The 19,807-nt window shown below is 32.7% G+C and overlaps 1 protein-coding gene across 5 annotated transcripts in view; it reads right to left on the reverse strand.

The window, feature by feature from the left end:
• Positions 1 to 19,807, reverse strand: part of LOC105254897 (lachesin) — a 158,827-nt gene that overhangs the window by 47,888 nt on the left and 91,132 nt on the right. For all 5 annotated transcript variants that reach the window (XR_002192714.2, XR_002192713.2, XM_025409987.1 and 2 more), the window contains one exon: positions 1,471 to 1,562. Coding sequence is in view for 3 of the 5 variants with exons in the window: in XM_025409987.1 (XP_025265772.1) it covers positions 1,471 to 1,540 (70 nt within the window). In the remaining 2 variants the exon portion in view is untranslated. The remainder of the gene's footprint in view (positions 1 to 1,470; positions 1,563 to 19,807) is intronic.

Raw genomic sequence — 19,807 nt, forward strand, 5'->3', positions numbered from 1 at the left:
AAGCGATAAAACCTTGATAGTTTGCAAAATTTTCTTGTCTACGTCAGACTACATAATATCTTTCTGTCCACTTTCCTTTTCTCCTCTTTTTGTCGTCTCTCGTCTACCCTAAGCGGTATCTGTAGTCTTTATTAAAATCGTAATCTTTTATTTTTTTCTCTCACGACATTCGCTTGTATGCCTGAACGTTTCATTTAGTTCTGTATTACACGTTCATCATCATTCAAGTTTTTTTGAGACGAAAAATAAATTATGTTTGGCTTTATATGCACTGCTACAAAGTTCATGCTAAACCTTCATAATTAATTCCGTAAAATTTTATTTTCCATATTTCTGTTTTTCATATTGTTATAATACTTTCTTCTGTTGTTATTTATAATTCAAAAACTATTAATGCTCATATGACAGTGTACATGCGTATGTAATAAATATGTTTGGGTAATAATTAATTAATACATATAATATAATAATATGAAGGAATTAATAGATGATTAATATGATACCCGAAATAATCCCTGGATATTTACTGGTTTATTAATTAGCTATTATTATCGATATTCAAACATATAAAATCCTGCTCTGATGCGTTTTCATTTATAATCGCTTTATTTTTGTTCCTGAAATAAATTCCACTTGAAATGTACTGAAAACCTATTTGCATTGTTGTTGGAGCTTAATCCGCGAAAAGTTTAACTTCCAATATTAAATATTGTCGTAATTAGAGAGCTCTTATGAAATATATATTAGAAAGAAATTCAACTTCTTTTTCTCATATCTATTCGAATATATTATATTACGCAGACATTTTTACTTTATTTTTTTTATACAAAGATATTTAAGACGATTTTTTCCATTTTTCCGCGCACAAGTAAATAAAGTGGAATGAGCAATAATATGCGTGTTTTAACGAAACTTTACGGATTGTTCATTTTATCCGGAACACACATTGGTATTCAGAAAAAGTAATATCTCACCGTAGTGGAAGAGGTCGTAAGGCCAATATCGCCGTATGTCGCGCCATGCTAGTGTGCGTTTCAAAAGCGGATTAGTCCCGGTATTGTATTTACAGGTGGTCGTGTGCACAGCGAACGGCTTAGTTGCAAAATTGCCCGTACACAGTGCGATATATATCTCACGGCTCTCGTATTCGGGTTCGGCGGCCTTCGAAATCTGCGAACGCGTTCGCGTGATGCGATAGGCATCTACTCTCGCGTCGAGGATTCTAATATCGCGGGATCAGCTTGGGGAGGGGGGGGGAGGGATCCAGGTGGGCAGAGGGGGGGAGAGACGAAATCCGTTAAGGGATTTCGTTAGATTAATCTTGTTTTTCTGGAATGGCTTTCCAATCCGTTTTAGCGAGTTTTCGAGGATACAGCCGTATAGTTAATACAAATTGGTCGAAATTTTCTTTTTTTCTTCGCCTACCCCTGTATTCGTTCACGTTCCGAAATGATAAAGATGAAAACTTACCAAAGATATCGTTTGGATAAATCAGGAGCGCCAATAACACCATCAGAAGTGCCTTTTGCCGATCCACCATTTTGCCACAATCATGGATCCAGCTGAAACATGAAGTAATTATTGTATGACGTATTTCGAGGCAAATATAATCTTTGATTAATATATTTTTTAACTTTACTTTTCATACGTATAATTATTACAATTTACATATTTTAGCTTGTCGTATGCGTGTTACATTTTTTCTTTCTATACATGGTCTCTTTTATGTATGCATCGCGCATCTTCGTGCAAATTGTGATTTATGTAAAAATTATTATCTTTAATAGAAGAGATAACTTAATTCTTTCACATGATTGCGATTATTAATTAATAAAATATTGAATACATAATACATAAGCAAAAATGTTATTTAATGAGAATCGCGAGTAATTGAATACGTCATGTCAGTTAATTATAGGTACAATTTTCGCATATCCTTTTGATGGTTCATATAAATTATTAATGAATGGGTATATGTAATTAAACGAATCCTCGTATTCAACGCTGAAAATCAAATAAACGCAATTACAAAGAAAGATCAAAAGTTATTGTAAAATGAACATGGTCACAATTACATTTACGAAATAATGGACTATATTTCTTTTTTTTCCATTATTGATCAATTTTATTTAAATCGTATATTAACGAATAATGAATAACACAGCTTACCGATGATAAATAATCGACAGATTTTGAGCTTTAATCGAATTGCGAATCTCAGCAATTTCTTACGTTGTTGATTCAAATGTTTGCGTGAAGTAAAAATAAAAATGTTTGCGGCTGTGAAATAAAAATAAAAATAATAATAAAATAGACACGAGACGGGAGAATATATTATGCTGGGGACATTAAAGTCGTGTCAGCGTCTGTGACGATATTCCACTGGGATATTTCTTATCCTTTCATCTAGACTTTGCGTATAGATCAAAACGCACATCCGCCATACTTTCGGTTATATTCGGTTATGGGGACTTATTCGTTTCCACGATATTGCATCAAAGATCAAGAAAGAAATAAAGAAAAACTAAAAACCATAAACTTGCACTGCAAACAAAAAACAAAAAGCGAATCTAACATTAACATGAAAATTGATTTAATCCAATTTTCTCTTATTTAACGATTGTATTTAATTATATTTATAAATCTCTCGATTTATAAAAATCCTTATTAGACAAGCATTCTAAATGTTTGAAGAGAGAGAAGCTTTTGAAATATTTATCTAACTTGATCCCAATAATTAATCGATTGAAATAGCTTCGATGAGATTGTAAGACGCGACTTGAATTAAATCGCATTGGAGTAAAAATTGCAAGTTTTAAATATGTGCATAGGAAAATTTATCGTGACAATAACATCGCCCTTGACGATCAGGCTGGCGCGTTGCGAGCGTTAAACGCCAATCAGGCAAGTTTCTCTTGTGCAGCGACACACTGATAACTCCATTACGAAACTAGCAGACTTGTTAGACACTTCGAATCATAATATTAAATTGATGTGACACACTCATATCGATCTTCTTGCAGTTACAATTACAATAACGATGATGACACTCATCCATTTACTTTCATTTTCAGGCCCGAACAAATTATGTAACTGAATTAAACATGATTCAGATTCATTCGTACGTCGCAACACATATGCAAAATAATATCATATGCTGTGCATTATTTAAATAACTTTGATATCATCATTGCTTATGCACAATTATAGCGATTTCTGCTCGTATGATAATGCATACATTCATTTTAAATAATCACCCTCAAAAAAATCATACTTGAAAATTATAATTGTAATTATAATTATAATTATAATTATTTTTTCTAATTTAAGCAGCTTACAGTTTCAATTATAACGATATAAATAACGTCAAAATCTATAATGTGTTGAATTTCATTCTCTCCTACTTTCTTAAATACAAACGCGTGATGTGTAGGCGCTTGATTGCCTCCCGAGTGACAAAGATCCTAACGCAAAGTCGAGCTCCAAAGCGGAGTCGTCGGGCGAAAGTTTGCCCGCGACAGAACTCTGCGACGGAAAACGGCGGAAGTTAGGTACATTTATCGCCCTCCCCCCTCCCGCACACGCAGCAAAGTGTATCCATCATGTGGGCGCGTGTCCGCGCGACAGGAAGCGGAATCAAGTTCGAGACCGGGGCAAGCTTTTCCGCTCGACTGCAATGAGCAATAGCAGTGCGGCCAACAAGTTTCGAATGTGATGAGCGAAAAGGCGAGGCGATAAAACTTGACGCCGGCGCGGTGCAAAGTTGGCGAAATGTCCAATCGCCCTTCCTCCCTTTCTCTCTCTTTCTCGTGGAATTTGCAACTCCCACGACCACGTTACGAATACACGTGCAAAGCATTCAATGGGGCAGTAGCCACAAGCAATTGTGGCAAAAGGGCGGTAATTCCCGGCGAGGCCTCGAAAAACTTGGCATACGCAAGATTTATGAAATATAAAATATATTAGTGAAAAAGGGAAATTTTGTGAAATTTCGCGAGGTGAAGTAACCCCCTCGCTCTCTTTCGCAGAATAATAATTTACGTTGAAATATTTATCGGTGCCGTCCTTTCGTTGGACGATAGAAATAACCGCGGCTTACCCTATTTTATATCACGCAGTTACAGCTCGGTCGCGAGGAGCCAACGTTGCTCGATGCTCATATACCACGAGCGACGTGACTTTATTCAAAGCGGATTCCGTCGTTTACTCGATACACAGGACGGAGTAATATCGAGTTTGGATTTCGACTAACAAGAGACCGGCAACGAAAAGGCGGCTGGTAAACGACGAAGCCCGCGTAAACAATACTATCGAGTAATTAGACGTATACAAGACGATTCTTCTCCAACAGAATAGACAGTCGCGCTCGAGACGAGGCATATTGTTTTACATGGGTTTAGGACGACAATTCAAAACCAAGAAGGCGAAGACGCGTCCCTTTGTCTTACGTTGCGTCTTTGTGCATTCTGCGCAAATTTTCAGTCGAAAACTCTTTCGTCCTCCTTCCGTTCCTCGGCTTACTTTTGTTCAACGAGGTCGGTATTGTGATAACAGAATACTTGTTATTTACATGGAACGTTAAATGTGTTTAAAAATATCTCGAATGAAGATTACGATCATCTCATTACATCGTTAAAAATATTATTTCGTTCTCGTTTTAAACTTTAAATGCTCGCTAATTCCCTTTGTAAACAAGGAGAACATTTCGCGAGAGAAACAGCCGATAGTAGCGGTAATAGTCAGTAACGAACGCGACCGATACACATTCGACTAGTCGCAAATTATTCGGGATCTCTGAAGTATTAGAGTAACCTCGCAGTGGTTACAGTCCGTGATTAGTCAAACGCGCGAAGCTAAGCCGAATCGTGTACACCTGAGTTCGGTAATTTACGGCAAAGCCATTGTAACATTTATCGGGCAAGTACGTGACAATTTCGCAAGCAAACTCTGCGATTATTATCATCTTCCTAATCGAAGAAACAAGCCGTCCCGTCACGTAACTTAAAAAAAATTTTATTATGACTGTATATTGTACGTAAATACATAGATTTAATTTACAATTAATACCCAGTCCTCGATCGAACTATTCTTAGAAGCGTATGTTTGTTTTAAACGTTATGTTTGCTATAAAATTATAAAAAACAAACAGGAAGACAATGGCATAAGATTATTATACGCTATGAATATTTCACGATATATAACAATTTCAAATTTAATCTAAAATTCTCCGGGTCTAGCCAAAGTTTCCTTCTAATGAGTTCATTTAAACGCATAAAATTCAGATCTTCCTAATTGCAAAACTTTTAGATGCACATAGCTGGAAATTAAATCATGCCGCAGTCGCATGATAAATGCATCCATAATTCGAAAGCATCTCCGTTGCAATTCGTGGTAAAGAACATCTTGTCGCGATAAATATTCGGACTTTACCTGATTATCTTTTCATCTAATTATCCATAAGCGTCTGGAGGGAGGCTAGTTGACGCCCTTACGCGATACCGCAAAATGGTCTTTCGCACGGGAACTTTATTACACAGAAATTGAATTATTTCCGACAAGTGCCGGCTGCACATGCATCATAATATATATATAAAAAAAAAAAAATTGCTGGCGCGCGCATCGCGTCGCTTTTAATGCAATCTACGCATGTAAACGTGACGCGATATAGAACACGGCCATGTATGTATATACGGATATGAGCAAATGGTTTTTACAACGCGTGCATTATGGCGATTGTAATTCTTGCCTGTTGCTGCTGGAGCAGAGCGTGCACTTGCGCAAGAAACTGATCTGCATTCAAATTTCATCCTTGTCGAATGTGAAATGAAATTTCCGGTACGCTGATATTATCGAGCCATATTTTGTGTTCATTTGAAAAAGTTGTCGCAGGGCCGACATTCTCCGCACATTCATCAATGATCATCTGTACGTTTAGAATTCATTACCGCTCTATCTGGTTTTGCATGAATGTCTATTTACATAACCATTCGTAAACACGATTGGCTCCGAAGAACTGGCGATACGAGAGGTCGCTGGATCAAATTTAAATAATTTGATATTTTAGGATATCTATTTTTTCCTACCAAAAAATAAAAGTGATTTTTTTTTTCATTTTTTCAATTTTTTCTAGTGCAGTTGTTAATAGTTATTATTGAAAAGTGTCAATACAAGTGCAGTGTTCAGTAGTAACAATCATCGAATGTAATCAAAGGAATATATTCAAGCCCGTTTATATGCGTTAAAACTCTTACATTTACGGTTTTTTGAGGACTTTCCATAATTTAGCATGCATGCAAATAAAGAAAAAGACGAAAAAAAAATATCCATTGGAACGTGTCATATCATGAAAGGTAATTGAACAATTTAAATTTAAATTGATGAAAGAGAGAGAGAGAGAGAGAGAAAATAAAAAAATAAAAAAAGAAGAGATAAAATTTATTTTTTCAGCAAATAACATTCTATTTTTGATGTTACTTAAATTGATAATTAACATAAAAAACATAATTTGTAAAATCGTAGCATCAGATAATACGATAAAATAAAAAGATAATATTCGTAGAATGAGCACAAGATTCGAATCTCCCTTTGCAGCAAAGGATCGATCGGAATTTTGTAAGCTCTGACCGCGTTTTGTCATGTGACTAAGTAATCCGAGCGATGGAGTAATTTGATCGCCATCTCGTCGGCGTATCGCGTAGAGCTTTGTGATCGCAATTTGTCCGTAAGCCCTTTCGATGCCGTCGTAAACGGCGGGAAAAGAAATCGTTTCTGTTGTCGCTCCCCCAACAGAAAGTTTTCTTTTTCTAATGAAGAAAAGTATCTGTCGAACAAGTATATTCGTTTTAACGAAGTCTGTTCCGGGAAGATCTTTCATTTTCCGTGAATCTCTCTCCCGATTCAATATACAACGCGGAAAATTGCAATGGAGCAAGAATGTTTCTTAATTCGATTCTTTTGCGAGAGAATGGGAAACAGCTATGCGAACCTACCATTTTACTTAACAGACCGTGAATAAACAGCGATCAAACTCAGCTCCGTCAAAAGTAATTAATTAACCTGTTTGTGCTCCAAGAATTAATCTGAGAGAACCTATAGTTTGTTTGAAATCGCTACTAATTGCCACTCTTGCTATCCTCTTTTTATATAATTAAACATTTTAAAGTTGCCTTTAAAGCAAAGAAAAAAATTTCTATTCTTAACAAATATAATTTTGTAAATATACATATTATTTTTTAAACATTATGTAAATTTTAATTTTATATATAATAATATAAAATTAAATTTGAGAATAATTTAGAAAAGAAATTTATTCGTTATTTATTCGTTTCATAATTCATTTACTTTTCCCAGACAAGTAAAAGAATATCTCTTATTTTTCTTGCATAATATAATATTTATACATATCTTATATCTTGTTATACAAATTCTCAATATTTTGTAGAGAAGTTTTATGCGAGCATAATATTTCTATGCAGTAGCCGAGTATTATTCTCTTTTATCTCTAGGGAATTAAATGTTATCTTATGCATCCCCCTGCGTTCGGGTCATAAAATCGCAACGTGTCTGGCTTCTACCCGAGGCGGGGAAAGATGAATGAAGATTCGGGAAGAATGAATATGACGATGGTAGGAGCCCTCCTCCTCTGGCTCCTATTATCAGTTACTGCTTTCGAGAGGGGGCGAGCGGCTCGTTTCGACCTCCGCTGCTGTAGCGAAGGGCCATGATAAAAAGAGCAACGACTATCGCCCGCGATATTACAAGGAAAGGACTAGGTATCATAGCAATAGACGTTCTTGGCGTTGATAAAGGATAGGCGGGATATAATCCCCTCGTGTCTTCAAGTTCGCCAGTCCCGACGATGAGTCCCAATGGTTCCTCGCCACCCTCTGTCTCCTCTCTCTCTCTCTCTCTCTCTCTCTCTCTCTCTCTCTCTCTCTCTCTTGCGTCTCTCGCTCCTCTGGAAAACGCTTTTGAGCACTTGGTGGCACGCACAATAAACGGAGATTCCGCACGCGATCCCGATGATTCTCCCAGTTTTTATCTTCTCCCCGCGTTTTCTGCCACGGCAGCAACGACCGGCAGCGTCGCTGCGATAACTCGTTGCGGATAATCGCCCCCGCTTGTAAGTGAAGATTAGCCCTTCGAGTCAAATCCGGGCAGATATAACTGCGAGTCCAAGATATATAGCAGGTAGAGCATTTCAAGAGTCGCGCTCTTTGCTACTCGTATTCGATTTTATTCGGAGATAAAAGGATAAAAAAATTGATATTTTTTATGAATACTGAGCGTATCTTTTTTTCTAAGTGAAAAATTGTGCGAGAAGATGCATTGTTATAAAATATATGATACCGTATCTCTTTTCGAGATAAACAAAATAGGTAAAGGGATGAAGAAAAACCGGAGTCCGGTTGCCGGTAAATACCTTCTCGGCTGGCATGAAACGTGTACACTTGTACAGCATCAGCTGCATCGCGGCAATTTTAGCACGGTAAAGGGCGGTCATCCCGTTTAATGGCATCGTCGTCGACGATAGTACGTCGCGAAAGTGCAAAGAGTCATAAAGTCGTCGGCCGGGCAAAAGAAACGTCAGGAAAATACGACTCGCGAAACTCCATCTAAATCCATATGATATCGCTTATCCTGATATTGGCAATCTTCGATATCTTGATAGTAACAGATATTACTTTGTACGATGTCTGTACGTGGCCCTTTATGTTTACCGGATCTTTCATTCTCGAATTCGCATTTATTGAAACTACGAGCGATACGGAAATATGGAAAATTTATGTTTCGAGAGAGAGCCTTGTATTTTACGATGAATCGTGCGTCGGGAATTTGTAATTGAGCGATTAAATAATATGCAAAATCACTCTTCCCGATGCAAAGCAGTTCGATATTATAGTTTTAAATATGTTTATACACGCGCACGCAGTGCTCGTACATACATATGTTTTGCGAGCATTCATTACTTTGCATTTAAATCCCCGAATTACAATCGCGTACTTGCGCTCCCTGTAAGAAAAAGACTTTATCGATTGTTCTATGCAAATGTGAATGTGCTCGACAGCATCCTGCCGTAATGTTCCTCTTTCATTAACATGACGGATTCATGTAAGATCCTAAAGGATTCATGACGCTCATCTTAACATTTCTAAATTGATCTTAGTCAAAAATAACGATTTCAATATTTATAGTTATTTAAATCAAATCTCCGCTTTCAACTGGATATAATTCTATTGTCTTTTCGATTTTAGTTATAGAAATGTAGACTCCAAAATAGTTGAAATAATTACATTAAGAGTAGTTTAAACTTTTAAATTAAAATATGGATTTAAGTGCACTCTGCTAAATATGAGTTGTATAATAATAATAAGTAAATAAATATAGCATAATAAATGGATATGTAAATGTATGTAGCGCATCGTCGAAACAAAACTTTTACATTGGCCAAAATTAATTTCTAGCTACGTCTTTATAACATGACGCACTACGTCCGTTGTCCGAATTTGCCATTTAAAAGCATAAAAACGCGCGCGACTGGAAAATGTGGCTTTAATGTTCGCGGAATAATAACTCCCATTGTTGAAAATAAATCGTACAAAGGGTCGTACCGCGTTCTATCCATGGAACAGTCGCCTTGTCTTTGACGTTTCTGACTAATGATCCCCGGCCCCCTTTTCCGTTTTCCTCCCTCTCTTCTCGGGAGTTCGGAATATTATTATATTCCGAGTATAATGATTGATTGATTAATGCGGTACACAAAATTACAGAAACCTTTCGTTTAAACTCGCTCGAGAAAAATGTAATGGCCTTCCGTTTGGAAGATTGAGCGGAAGTCTAATCGCGAAACAACGTATCGCGCCTCACGATTTCCTGATAAATTTGAGGGCGATTTTTTCTCAGTGAAATTTTGGGATCGGAAATGTAAGGTAGAGAGGAGGGCGAAAATTCACGACGGATATATCGCAAAAACAAACGGGAGGGAAAAGGAGGAAAAGAAGGCTCGTAGTCACATAATGGAGCAGGGCTTCGCTTCTCGAAGAAGTCGTGTTCGATCTCGGAAAGTTTTCAAGACCTCCCGCCCTCTTCTTTCACACACGTGTCGGCTGTTCGTGGTAGACTCGCCACCTTCTTCACGCTTCCGTACCGCGTCCTTATAATTCAAGAAATATATCGTCGCTATAGAGAGGCATCCTATTGCACCTTCAGCTCTCCTTTTTAGTTTTTCTTTTTTGTTCCTTGAACAATATACCGAAAGCACATTTCGAGCGGTATTGCTTAGATTTAAAAATGAATTGCAAGATATGAATATACTATAACAAAATAGAAGTGTGATGAAAATCACCATATAAGCGAAAGAGAAAATAACTTCTTTTATGAAGAAATAAATAGTTGGAAAATAGAAACATCTAATATAAAATTATGTTTCAAGAAAAATGACTTTCCCTCAGTAATATAATTTTTTTCGCACATTATATATCATTATATTAAATACTAAAGTCAATTTTATTAGAAAGAGTATAAAGTTACTAAAAATTCGAGCTCTGTTGCCCGGCAATGTCATTGAAATATTTCACCGAGAAAATTAGCACGAATTAAGCTTCTCGTTTAAAACGGTCCGTGTTCAACCTCGAGGATCATTGATCCTCGTTGAGGAACGAACGACAGGAGCTGTTCTCGACAAGCCGTAAGTCGTTATGTCGATTGACCGTTTTCAAATTGTCCTATTTATAAATTTAAGCTCATGCTATATTTCAAAGCTTAATCTGTCTTCTTTTACGTCATAAAAGCTCATAGGAAATTAAAATTTTTTTCGCAGAGTGCACTTTGAGGTGGATCTAGAAGGTAATTTTTTGTCTTTTAGCTTAACAACGGAAATGTTGACGTTGAATCCTAATTAAATTTCGATGTTATTTAACGACGGTCGTACACCGCGTAAAATTCGACTTCTGCGGTGGTCGACGATAAAAAATTCGCTCACTAACTGAATCGCAATTACAGACAAGACAATTACAAACGAAAGCGTTTTGCTAAAACTCGTTATTAAATTTTAGCTGTTATGACGTAGATTTTTGTTTTTCCGCAGATTTGCGACTACGAACGATCTTTTTATGAAAGATTTAAATGCATATTTCTATTATTTCAAGCAGAAAGCATTTGTTAATGGATTAATTATATAAACAATAAATACGAAAGATGAAATACTAAAATTGTCATGTTATAATTTATTTTTATATAAGATGCAATATAAATTTTTTTGAAAGCAAAAAAAAAAGTCGATTTTTTATTAAAATAAATAACTATTTTTTGATATATGACAACACACAAAAGCAGAATTAATATCATATATAACTAAACTGATTATTTAATATAGGTTACTTGAGAATTTTTATTTTAAATACGACACATGCATATACACAATCAAAATTTTATTTAAATTTCTGTCACATTTTGTACGATAATACAATCGTATTATTATCGTTTATCATTTTGCGGATGATTTTCAAATGAGAAAATAAACGCTATTCAAAATATTTACATTACAACATTTTAATTGCTTTTGAATTTTTTATCGTACTAAATGGTCACAACGAGGAATTATCATTCCTAGATGAAATAAAAATTCATAGAAGTTCGAATGATATTCGTCATTCCAAAAGAATAAAGTCGTAACACATTCGAATCCTTACACGGTATAGTGATGGATTTAGAGAATTTGACAGAAAGAGCTTCTAACGAGAACATCTAGTATGCAAAATGCAAATTTCTACAAAACTGTGGAAAACATTAAATTGCAGATATTGCACTTTTTCTTTTCATTTCTTTTGAATTTTTTCTGAATTCTGTATTGCAGAATCGATGTAAAATGTCAGATTTGATGTTACTTAATTTTTCAATTTACTAAAGTGCTTTTATTTCGTTAATTTTTCCGTTAGCTATATTTGAACTAAAAACATGGACACAGTCTTATTAATATCCAACGTTTTAAAATTGTGATTCATACCAATCTTTTAAAATAAATAGTTTATATAATTTAATAGTAAATGAACTTTTTTGTATTTAAAGTAACATATTGAAACGTATTTTTTAGAGAAAAAAAAAGAGAAATAGAGATATCTAAAGCTCCTATAATAATTTTTAGAAATGAAAAAAATACATTTATATACATATTATATTTTTATATTTATTTTATAATTTTAATTTTTATTGCAAAAGATATTTAACATATTAAATAGACTAATAAAAAGTAATAGTTTTTTAAAGTAAATATAACAAATTTTGTTTTTTTAAATTTTGTTTTCAATTTAAAATCTTTCTGAAATAAAAATAAAAATTAACAAAATTCTTATAAATTGAATATAATAGGATGATGTAAAATACTCTTTTAAAATCTAATATATTTTATAAATTTTATATGGAATATATATTCTTATACAATTCAATTTTAGAAAATAAAATGTTAAATAAAAAAGCGTATGAATGTATTAGTAGTTTTTAATACTATAAAGCAAAAATTAAATATAAACTTGGCCCTATTGGACAATTTTATTAAATCTCCTTCTTACATGTCAAATCTTTCTGAAATAAAAGTAAAAAAATTAACAGAATTCTTATAAATTCAATATAATATAATGATGTGAGATATTCTTTTAAAATCTAATATATTTCATAAATTTTATATACAATATGTATATTCTTATATATTCTTATACAATGCAATTTTAGAAAATAAAATGTTAAATAGAAAAGCGCACGAATCTATTAGCAATTTTTAATACTATAAAGCAAAAATTAAATTAAAAGCTTGGCCATATTGTACAATTTTATTGAATCTTCTTTTTACATGTCAAATCTAATAGAAAGATGGCTTAGATTCCTGAACAAGACACATTCATTTGTAGAACAACGATCAATGGGAGAACTGGAGCGAGCAGACGAGCCTGAAGACTCTTAAATTTCTGAAATCCCGTACACGCGGTGTACACACGACACGCGGTACTCTGCTGACTTTTCGAAATTGTAGGCGGGTGCTGCCGCTCTCGCCGGTGTAAAATAAATCAGAGTACAGGGTGAGAGATCTAGCCGACGATATATTCTGGCATGTCAGGTATATTCCCTTCCTTAAGTTCTCGTTGCCCTCGTACCATCGCCGGCACCGATGCACCTCTATAGATTTGCCTCACGTCGAAGTCAGAGCACAGAGAAAGAAAGAGAAAGAAAAGAACTCCCCTATCTTCCTCTCTCTCTTTCTCTCTCTTGTTCTCTATAAATCTTCAAAGAATTCTTTACCTATGGCAACGATACGCACAACCCAACGTTCCCATTTCAGTTGTAAAAGGGCCTTTTAATAATGTCAATATAATCGTACGACTTATATAATTGGAAATTTAGAAAAAATTATTTCAAGAGTTTTGGAAAAAGATTGCTCTTTTAGGAAATAAATTTTATACTTGAATGTGTGTGTGTATGAAATATTGCGTAAAAAATACTGATATAAGTCATCTCTATTCGACACAGTTTTTTATATTTTTGTAACCGTCCTCTAATCCTACTATTTTAATCTTAAAAAAAATTTATTATTTAAATTGTTACATAAATTTTATATATATATGAAGCTGCTTAAATGCTTTATATAATTGATGTAACAATTATATATAAGAGCTTAAGTAGTTCTTGTGCGCGAAAGTTTCTTCAATATATATTTATACAAATTTGATTATATCAAATTTAATTTTTTTAAATAAAATATTTTATATTATCTCTTATTATATACATTATTATATTTGCTATGTAAATGTTTGCACGTAGAAATTATATTTAAATAGATATTAAAGTATGAGCAAACCACTGATAAATTACGTTGAAATTTTTCTAACGTATAATTAAGCTGATTAATTCTACTTATCGTACTTAAACAAGTAGGAAGTGCGCGTTTGTAAAAACAAATCTCGTCGAAACTGCAACCGTATCTGTAGAACTACTCTATCATCGGAAAAAATATATTACGACCATTTCTCATCATAAAATAGCGTGAATTGTGAGCCCAACAATCGTTTTACATTTATAGAGATTATGCAAATACATTCCTGCAGACTAGAAACTATGAAGAATTTAACAATTTTTCATCATGGAACGTACTTTCTCTTGATCTTGCCCGCGCCTTTAAAGCCGTGCATCGTGTAACAATGACCTAATGTAACAATGATCTAAAAGAATAACAGAAATCCTTATTTCCTATTATAATAATAATAAAAAAATTTTTAAGATTTTAAAATGTTAAAATCTTTAAAATTCTTTAAATAACAAAGATACCAATTAATTTTTCGATAACTTAAAATCTTAAATGAGAAAATGTAGAAAATTTTAAATAGACGAATAGTGGAATTATTTATATGGCACGATTAACTATTTAACAACTATTTAATTCATTTAGCTTTCCTATATTTTAATATTCCTATATTAATTTACAATATTCATATATTGTATAAAATATTCATTACAGATCTATCATTGATTGACTTTATTATTATGTAATGAAAGATCTTTAATATATTTATTTTTTTAGATAAAATAAGATTACGTGAAATTCTTAATATTTGACTGTTACACAGGAGAAATAAAATATTATCATTTTTTACTGAAAAGATGTAGATATAAATCCGAATTTTATTGAGCTGATGGTTTTATTTTTTTTTAACTATAAATATGCTCTATAAAAATTTCATGGAAGAAAGTTAAGAATTTATTCTTAACTTTTTTCTTTTTGAAAATATATTAATTACAATTTCTAATATTGGTATATTGGTATAATGGTATATTGGTATAATGATATTGCTCATCACTAATATTAATTCTGTGCATTGCTAATTTTTATTCATTTTTTATATCTTTTTGCTAATTCTTATGTGCAAATTATGCGTATGCGCACATTATTATGATTCACATAAAGTACATATAACATCACACAGTATTGCAGGTGGTGAAAAATTTCTCAAAGATTTATGGTGAATGCTTTATAAAAGCTGTAAGTTATATTTTACCGACTTCGATACATAAACTGAAAATGCACGCCTGGTGCTACGCGTGTAGATTCTCTGAAATTACTTGCAGAGATAAATAGAGATCGTAACAGCCGGTAATATCTTCTTCGACTACTTTTATATTACTCATCATTGTTCATCATTATATTACACGTAAGATGAAAATTGAAAAATTCTCGCTAAACTCGATTATCGAGTTAAATGTTGGGTTCTATTTTTTTCAGATTTTATATTTCAAGAAATAATATTTTAAGCATAATGTTTTGAGAAATAATTAGATAGAGAATATAATATTTTAAAGTAAATAACATATTATATAATAAAATATTTTAAAGTAAATAAACTTTTATCGATAAACACACACACATTACATTAATTACATTATTTACATATTTATGCATTTTATTAAAAGTTCCATTGTATTAAAAGTTCTGGAATAAAAATATAAATTTTTTACATTGCCTTTACAGAATCATCTTTGACTTTACAGAAAATGTAATAATAATGTAATAATAATAATATAATTTGTTTAGACTTATATATTATATTTCTTTTTAATTTATAATTTTTATAACAATTGTTTTTTTATATTAATTGTTAAAAGAATTACTTATTAAAAACCATGTTAACAGGACATTTAAATTCTGTTTTTACCATCAGTATTAGCGAAAAAAAATATTTTTCTGAGTACACAAGATTTCTTTAAGACAGTTATAGCGATCTATTACACACAGGGGTGAAATGATTCCGCTACAGCGTCGCCTTCTCAAGCGAAAGTTTATAACTCGTGATAAAAGCGGGGGGAAGCTTAGCAAAAAGCTTGATATTCCTTAGCGCCCGATAAGAGCCTTAAGGTCTCACAACTTTTTCTCGCAAAGTTCGCGAACAGTCTAGGCCATGCTGTTTATTATATTTTGTATTTCACTTCGAGTGCTGCGATCATTAAGTTGATAGCTTCAGTTCAAATACATGCAATTTAGAGAGGAACTATAAAACCAGAAACATTTATGGTAACTATAAGGATGCTTCTGCTTTTCAATAATTAATAATTATGATATTTTTTTAATAAGTAGATATGACACTTTTTTAAATAAAGATACTTTCAAAAATGAGATGGTAGAAACCTAAAGAAATTAAATTAGTAGAAATTAAATTTCGTTTTCCACTGAAAAATGTTAAAACAATATTAGACAAAATTAATTTTTATGTGCGATTTTTTGAAAATTTTATAATTGCAATCAATTTGTGCGAAAAGATTTTTGTATATATATTTCGTATATATAAGTAGCGACTCAAATAACATTCATCGTTGTTAAAATTGATTGATATTCCCGGTTAAGTGAAGTTATATGTTTATAACATCATAAGTTTTCATCCTATTTGTTTGGCTACAAGAAAAAGTTTCCTTTGCCAAAGGCAATGGAACACACTTTATCTTATGTAATTATATGCGCAACCTATATAATTGCGATTGAAAAAAAAATGAATAAAATGTAAAAACTTGAAAATGAGAAAAATAAAGTTAATAATATCTCTGCAATTTTACTTATCATCAAAAAGGCATGTGAAAAGTATCCTGATATGATAATTTTATTTAAAAAGCAAATAACCAATTAAAATAAATTTTACTTACTGAGAGATAAAACATAAATCTTATTTTTTATTAAATAGCAAATATTTAAAAAATGAGAGAAAGAGAGAAAAAGATGGAAGCATAGCTATCACTATCGTAATGTAAATGTTAAAATGTAAGCATATCTTTGAGAATTAAAGACAAAGCGAGATGGAGAATTGAACATTGAACATTCAATCCGCGAGTCCACAGTATTTTATTCCCGTCGTATGTTTCAGGAGCACTTGAGCGAGAGGCTGTTTAATTCTGCTCGTGTCTTTCATCAATCTGACTTTAAAAGGATCAGGCTAATTCAACGCTCCGTTATTTAATTCCGGATTAGGCAGACAATCGCGCGAAAAAGCAGCTCTTGAATTAGTTCTATTGCTTTCGGTTACCTCATCGCGAATCGTATAACCGGCAATTCGTTTCGAGTTGGTCGTAGAAACAAATTCCGATATTAAAGATAAAATTGGATAAAATAAAATAGATTATAGATCATTTCATTATATATAATGTAAAAATTATTGAATTTACATAGTTAACGAGAGTAATTATATTAGAATATTGGAATAATAATTTAGACAATTATTTAAATAATAAATAATAAAAACTCTTCGTAAAGAGATAACAATATATAAAAGATATAAACGTTCGTTTCTATTCGCGTATTTTCGTTTCATGTGAATATTAAATAAGTGCTTTAGCATGAAGTCAATTATTGTGCTTAATATAAGAATTATTTAATTTATATTTCGTGTAAATGTTATTTATCTTTGCAGACATTGAGAGACATCGTTAATAAAATATGCAGTCTGCCAAATGCCATTTATTGCTATTTAGTTTTGGTGAATATTCTTCTGAGATCGCTAAAATATTTATTTAGAACATTGCATATGTATTAATATGTAATCAAAATTCCTATCAAAATTAACATCTGTTAATTATGTAGAAAATTAAATAATACAGATCTGTTAATTATGTAGAAAATTAAATAATACAGATGAGACTTGTGAACTAATTAAACTGAAAATATTTTTTCTTGACAGATTTTTCACATATATTTATAAATATAAATTATACTTATGGTACAGATGGTTTTTGAGTGAGCAAATTAAAACTTTGAGCGATAAGATATGCATTTAGATGATCGAATTCTGTTTTGGTCATAAAATTTTCCTCATAAAACCATTATACGATTTATTATTAATCTTTCATCGACTAATATAATTCTTGGCTGATTTTATACGGCATATTATGTCCTATTAGAATAATATTATGATTAGATTTTAATGTAATAATATAATAGACTCGATAATACATAGTCTCTTTCTCTACATATTTATATATAGTAATAAAGAGAGAGAGAGAGAAAATATTTCTTGCCTAAGCTTCTTCATTCTGATAAAATATAATCGTAAGCTTCTTTGATAAAATATACACTTTATTCATTTTTACATCTTTATCTTATCTCCTCGTCGTTTCAAACATTCTAAGTTATTAAAATTGCTAAGTAGAAGATTACTAAGAATTATTATCCGACCGAATATCGTTCGTAAATTATCTAAAAACGGGTTGTCCCGTTCTCTCCCTTCGTGACTTGGAACATCGGTCGCGACATCGGTGGGAATATAGGATGGCGGATTAAAATCACAGAGATCGGGACTTTGGAAAACGCGCATGAATCATCTCGCGCGGGACGGTCGGAGTCTAAGATAAGAATGGAATACGATGATCTCGCCTAGTCGGGCTGTAATTTACGTTTTTACGGAAGTCGGGGCGCGCGAGGGCAGGCAGGAGAACGGCAGGAGATGAGGGTGAGAGGTTGAGTTAGCACAAGACACAGCCTAAACGGCGGGCGCAAGAAAATTAGCAACGTTTGCTCCGCGTAAGAGTTATGAGGGCTTTGTAGCCAAACTACTCATGCACATTAAGGGTCATTACAATGCCCATAAATTGCGGCCACTGTCCGCCACGATATTTATGTTATCAATTCTCCCGAAACCGGAGGAGGGACGAGGATGACGACGAGGCTCTTAGGTACAGCGCTCGTCACACCACGTGCGCCTTGCCTCTTTTAATTCTCGTCTCACCCGGTACAAATGCACTACGCGAGCGTATACTTTTGTAAGTTATTGCCGTCCTTGCTTTCTGTTATTGAGCGTACATCACTGACAGAGTTCCTCCCGACGTAACACGCACGTGCTTGTGTTCTCCATGATACGGTAATACAAATTAATTAATTACGACTGTATGTCTCAAATTAATGATTTTTGTGGATTCGCGTACATCATTTTGTTGATAATTTAAATAATTATTTTCCATATGTCAGAGTAATATCGGATAATTTTTATATTTTATTACGCGAAAATATTGGAATGTGATTATTTTTGAGAAGATATTTATTAAATCATAATTTCAAGTCCCCAAAAGCTAGGAATTTACCCTATTACAACGAAAACAAAATGTACATATTTAAATTGCGTTATATACGATCTGAAATTCAGATACATTTTTCGCATTTGTATCTTCAATGTATACTATGCTAACTAAAGGCTGTTGCAGTCAAGAATTCTGTGGTTTCGCGTATATAATTTTGTTAATAATTTAAATAATTATTTTTCATATGTGAGAGTAATATCGGACAGTTTTTCTTTTATTTTATTACGCGAATATATATTGGAACGTGATTATTTTTGAGAAGATATTTATTAAATCATAATTTAATAATAAGAATATATATCATAATTTAATAATAAGAATATATATCATAATTTAATCATAATTTAATAAGCTAAGAATTTACTCTATTATAACGAATAAAACATACATATTTCCTTTAAATTGCGTTATACGATCTGAAAATCTGATACATTTTTCGCATCTGTATTTTCAATGTATAGTATGCTAGAGGCTGTTGCAATATATCAAGAAACAAATATCTATATTACAAAAGCGACCGCGGAAAATCTTTGTTCTGAGATATGCGTTTCATTTACGTGCAACTTGTTGTAGCTGAAGCTACGGATATCTATTTTCCTGTCGACTCAAAGAAATATTTAACATATTCAGCGATGACCGAGAATATTTTGCCCTTTGAAACGATACTTATAATGCAGCGCGAGATTTCCGCGGGAAAATTTGCCAATCCTGT

This window comes from Camponotus floridanus, unplaced genomic scaffold (assembly GCF_003227725.1).
Source record: "Camponotus floridanus strain SB8 unplaced genomic scaffold, Cflo_v7.5 scaffold3, whole genome shotgun sequence".
Taxonomy (NCBI): domain Eukaryota; kingdom Metazoa; phylum Arthropoda; class Insecta; order Hymenoptera; family Formicidae; genus Camponotus; species Camponotus floridanus.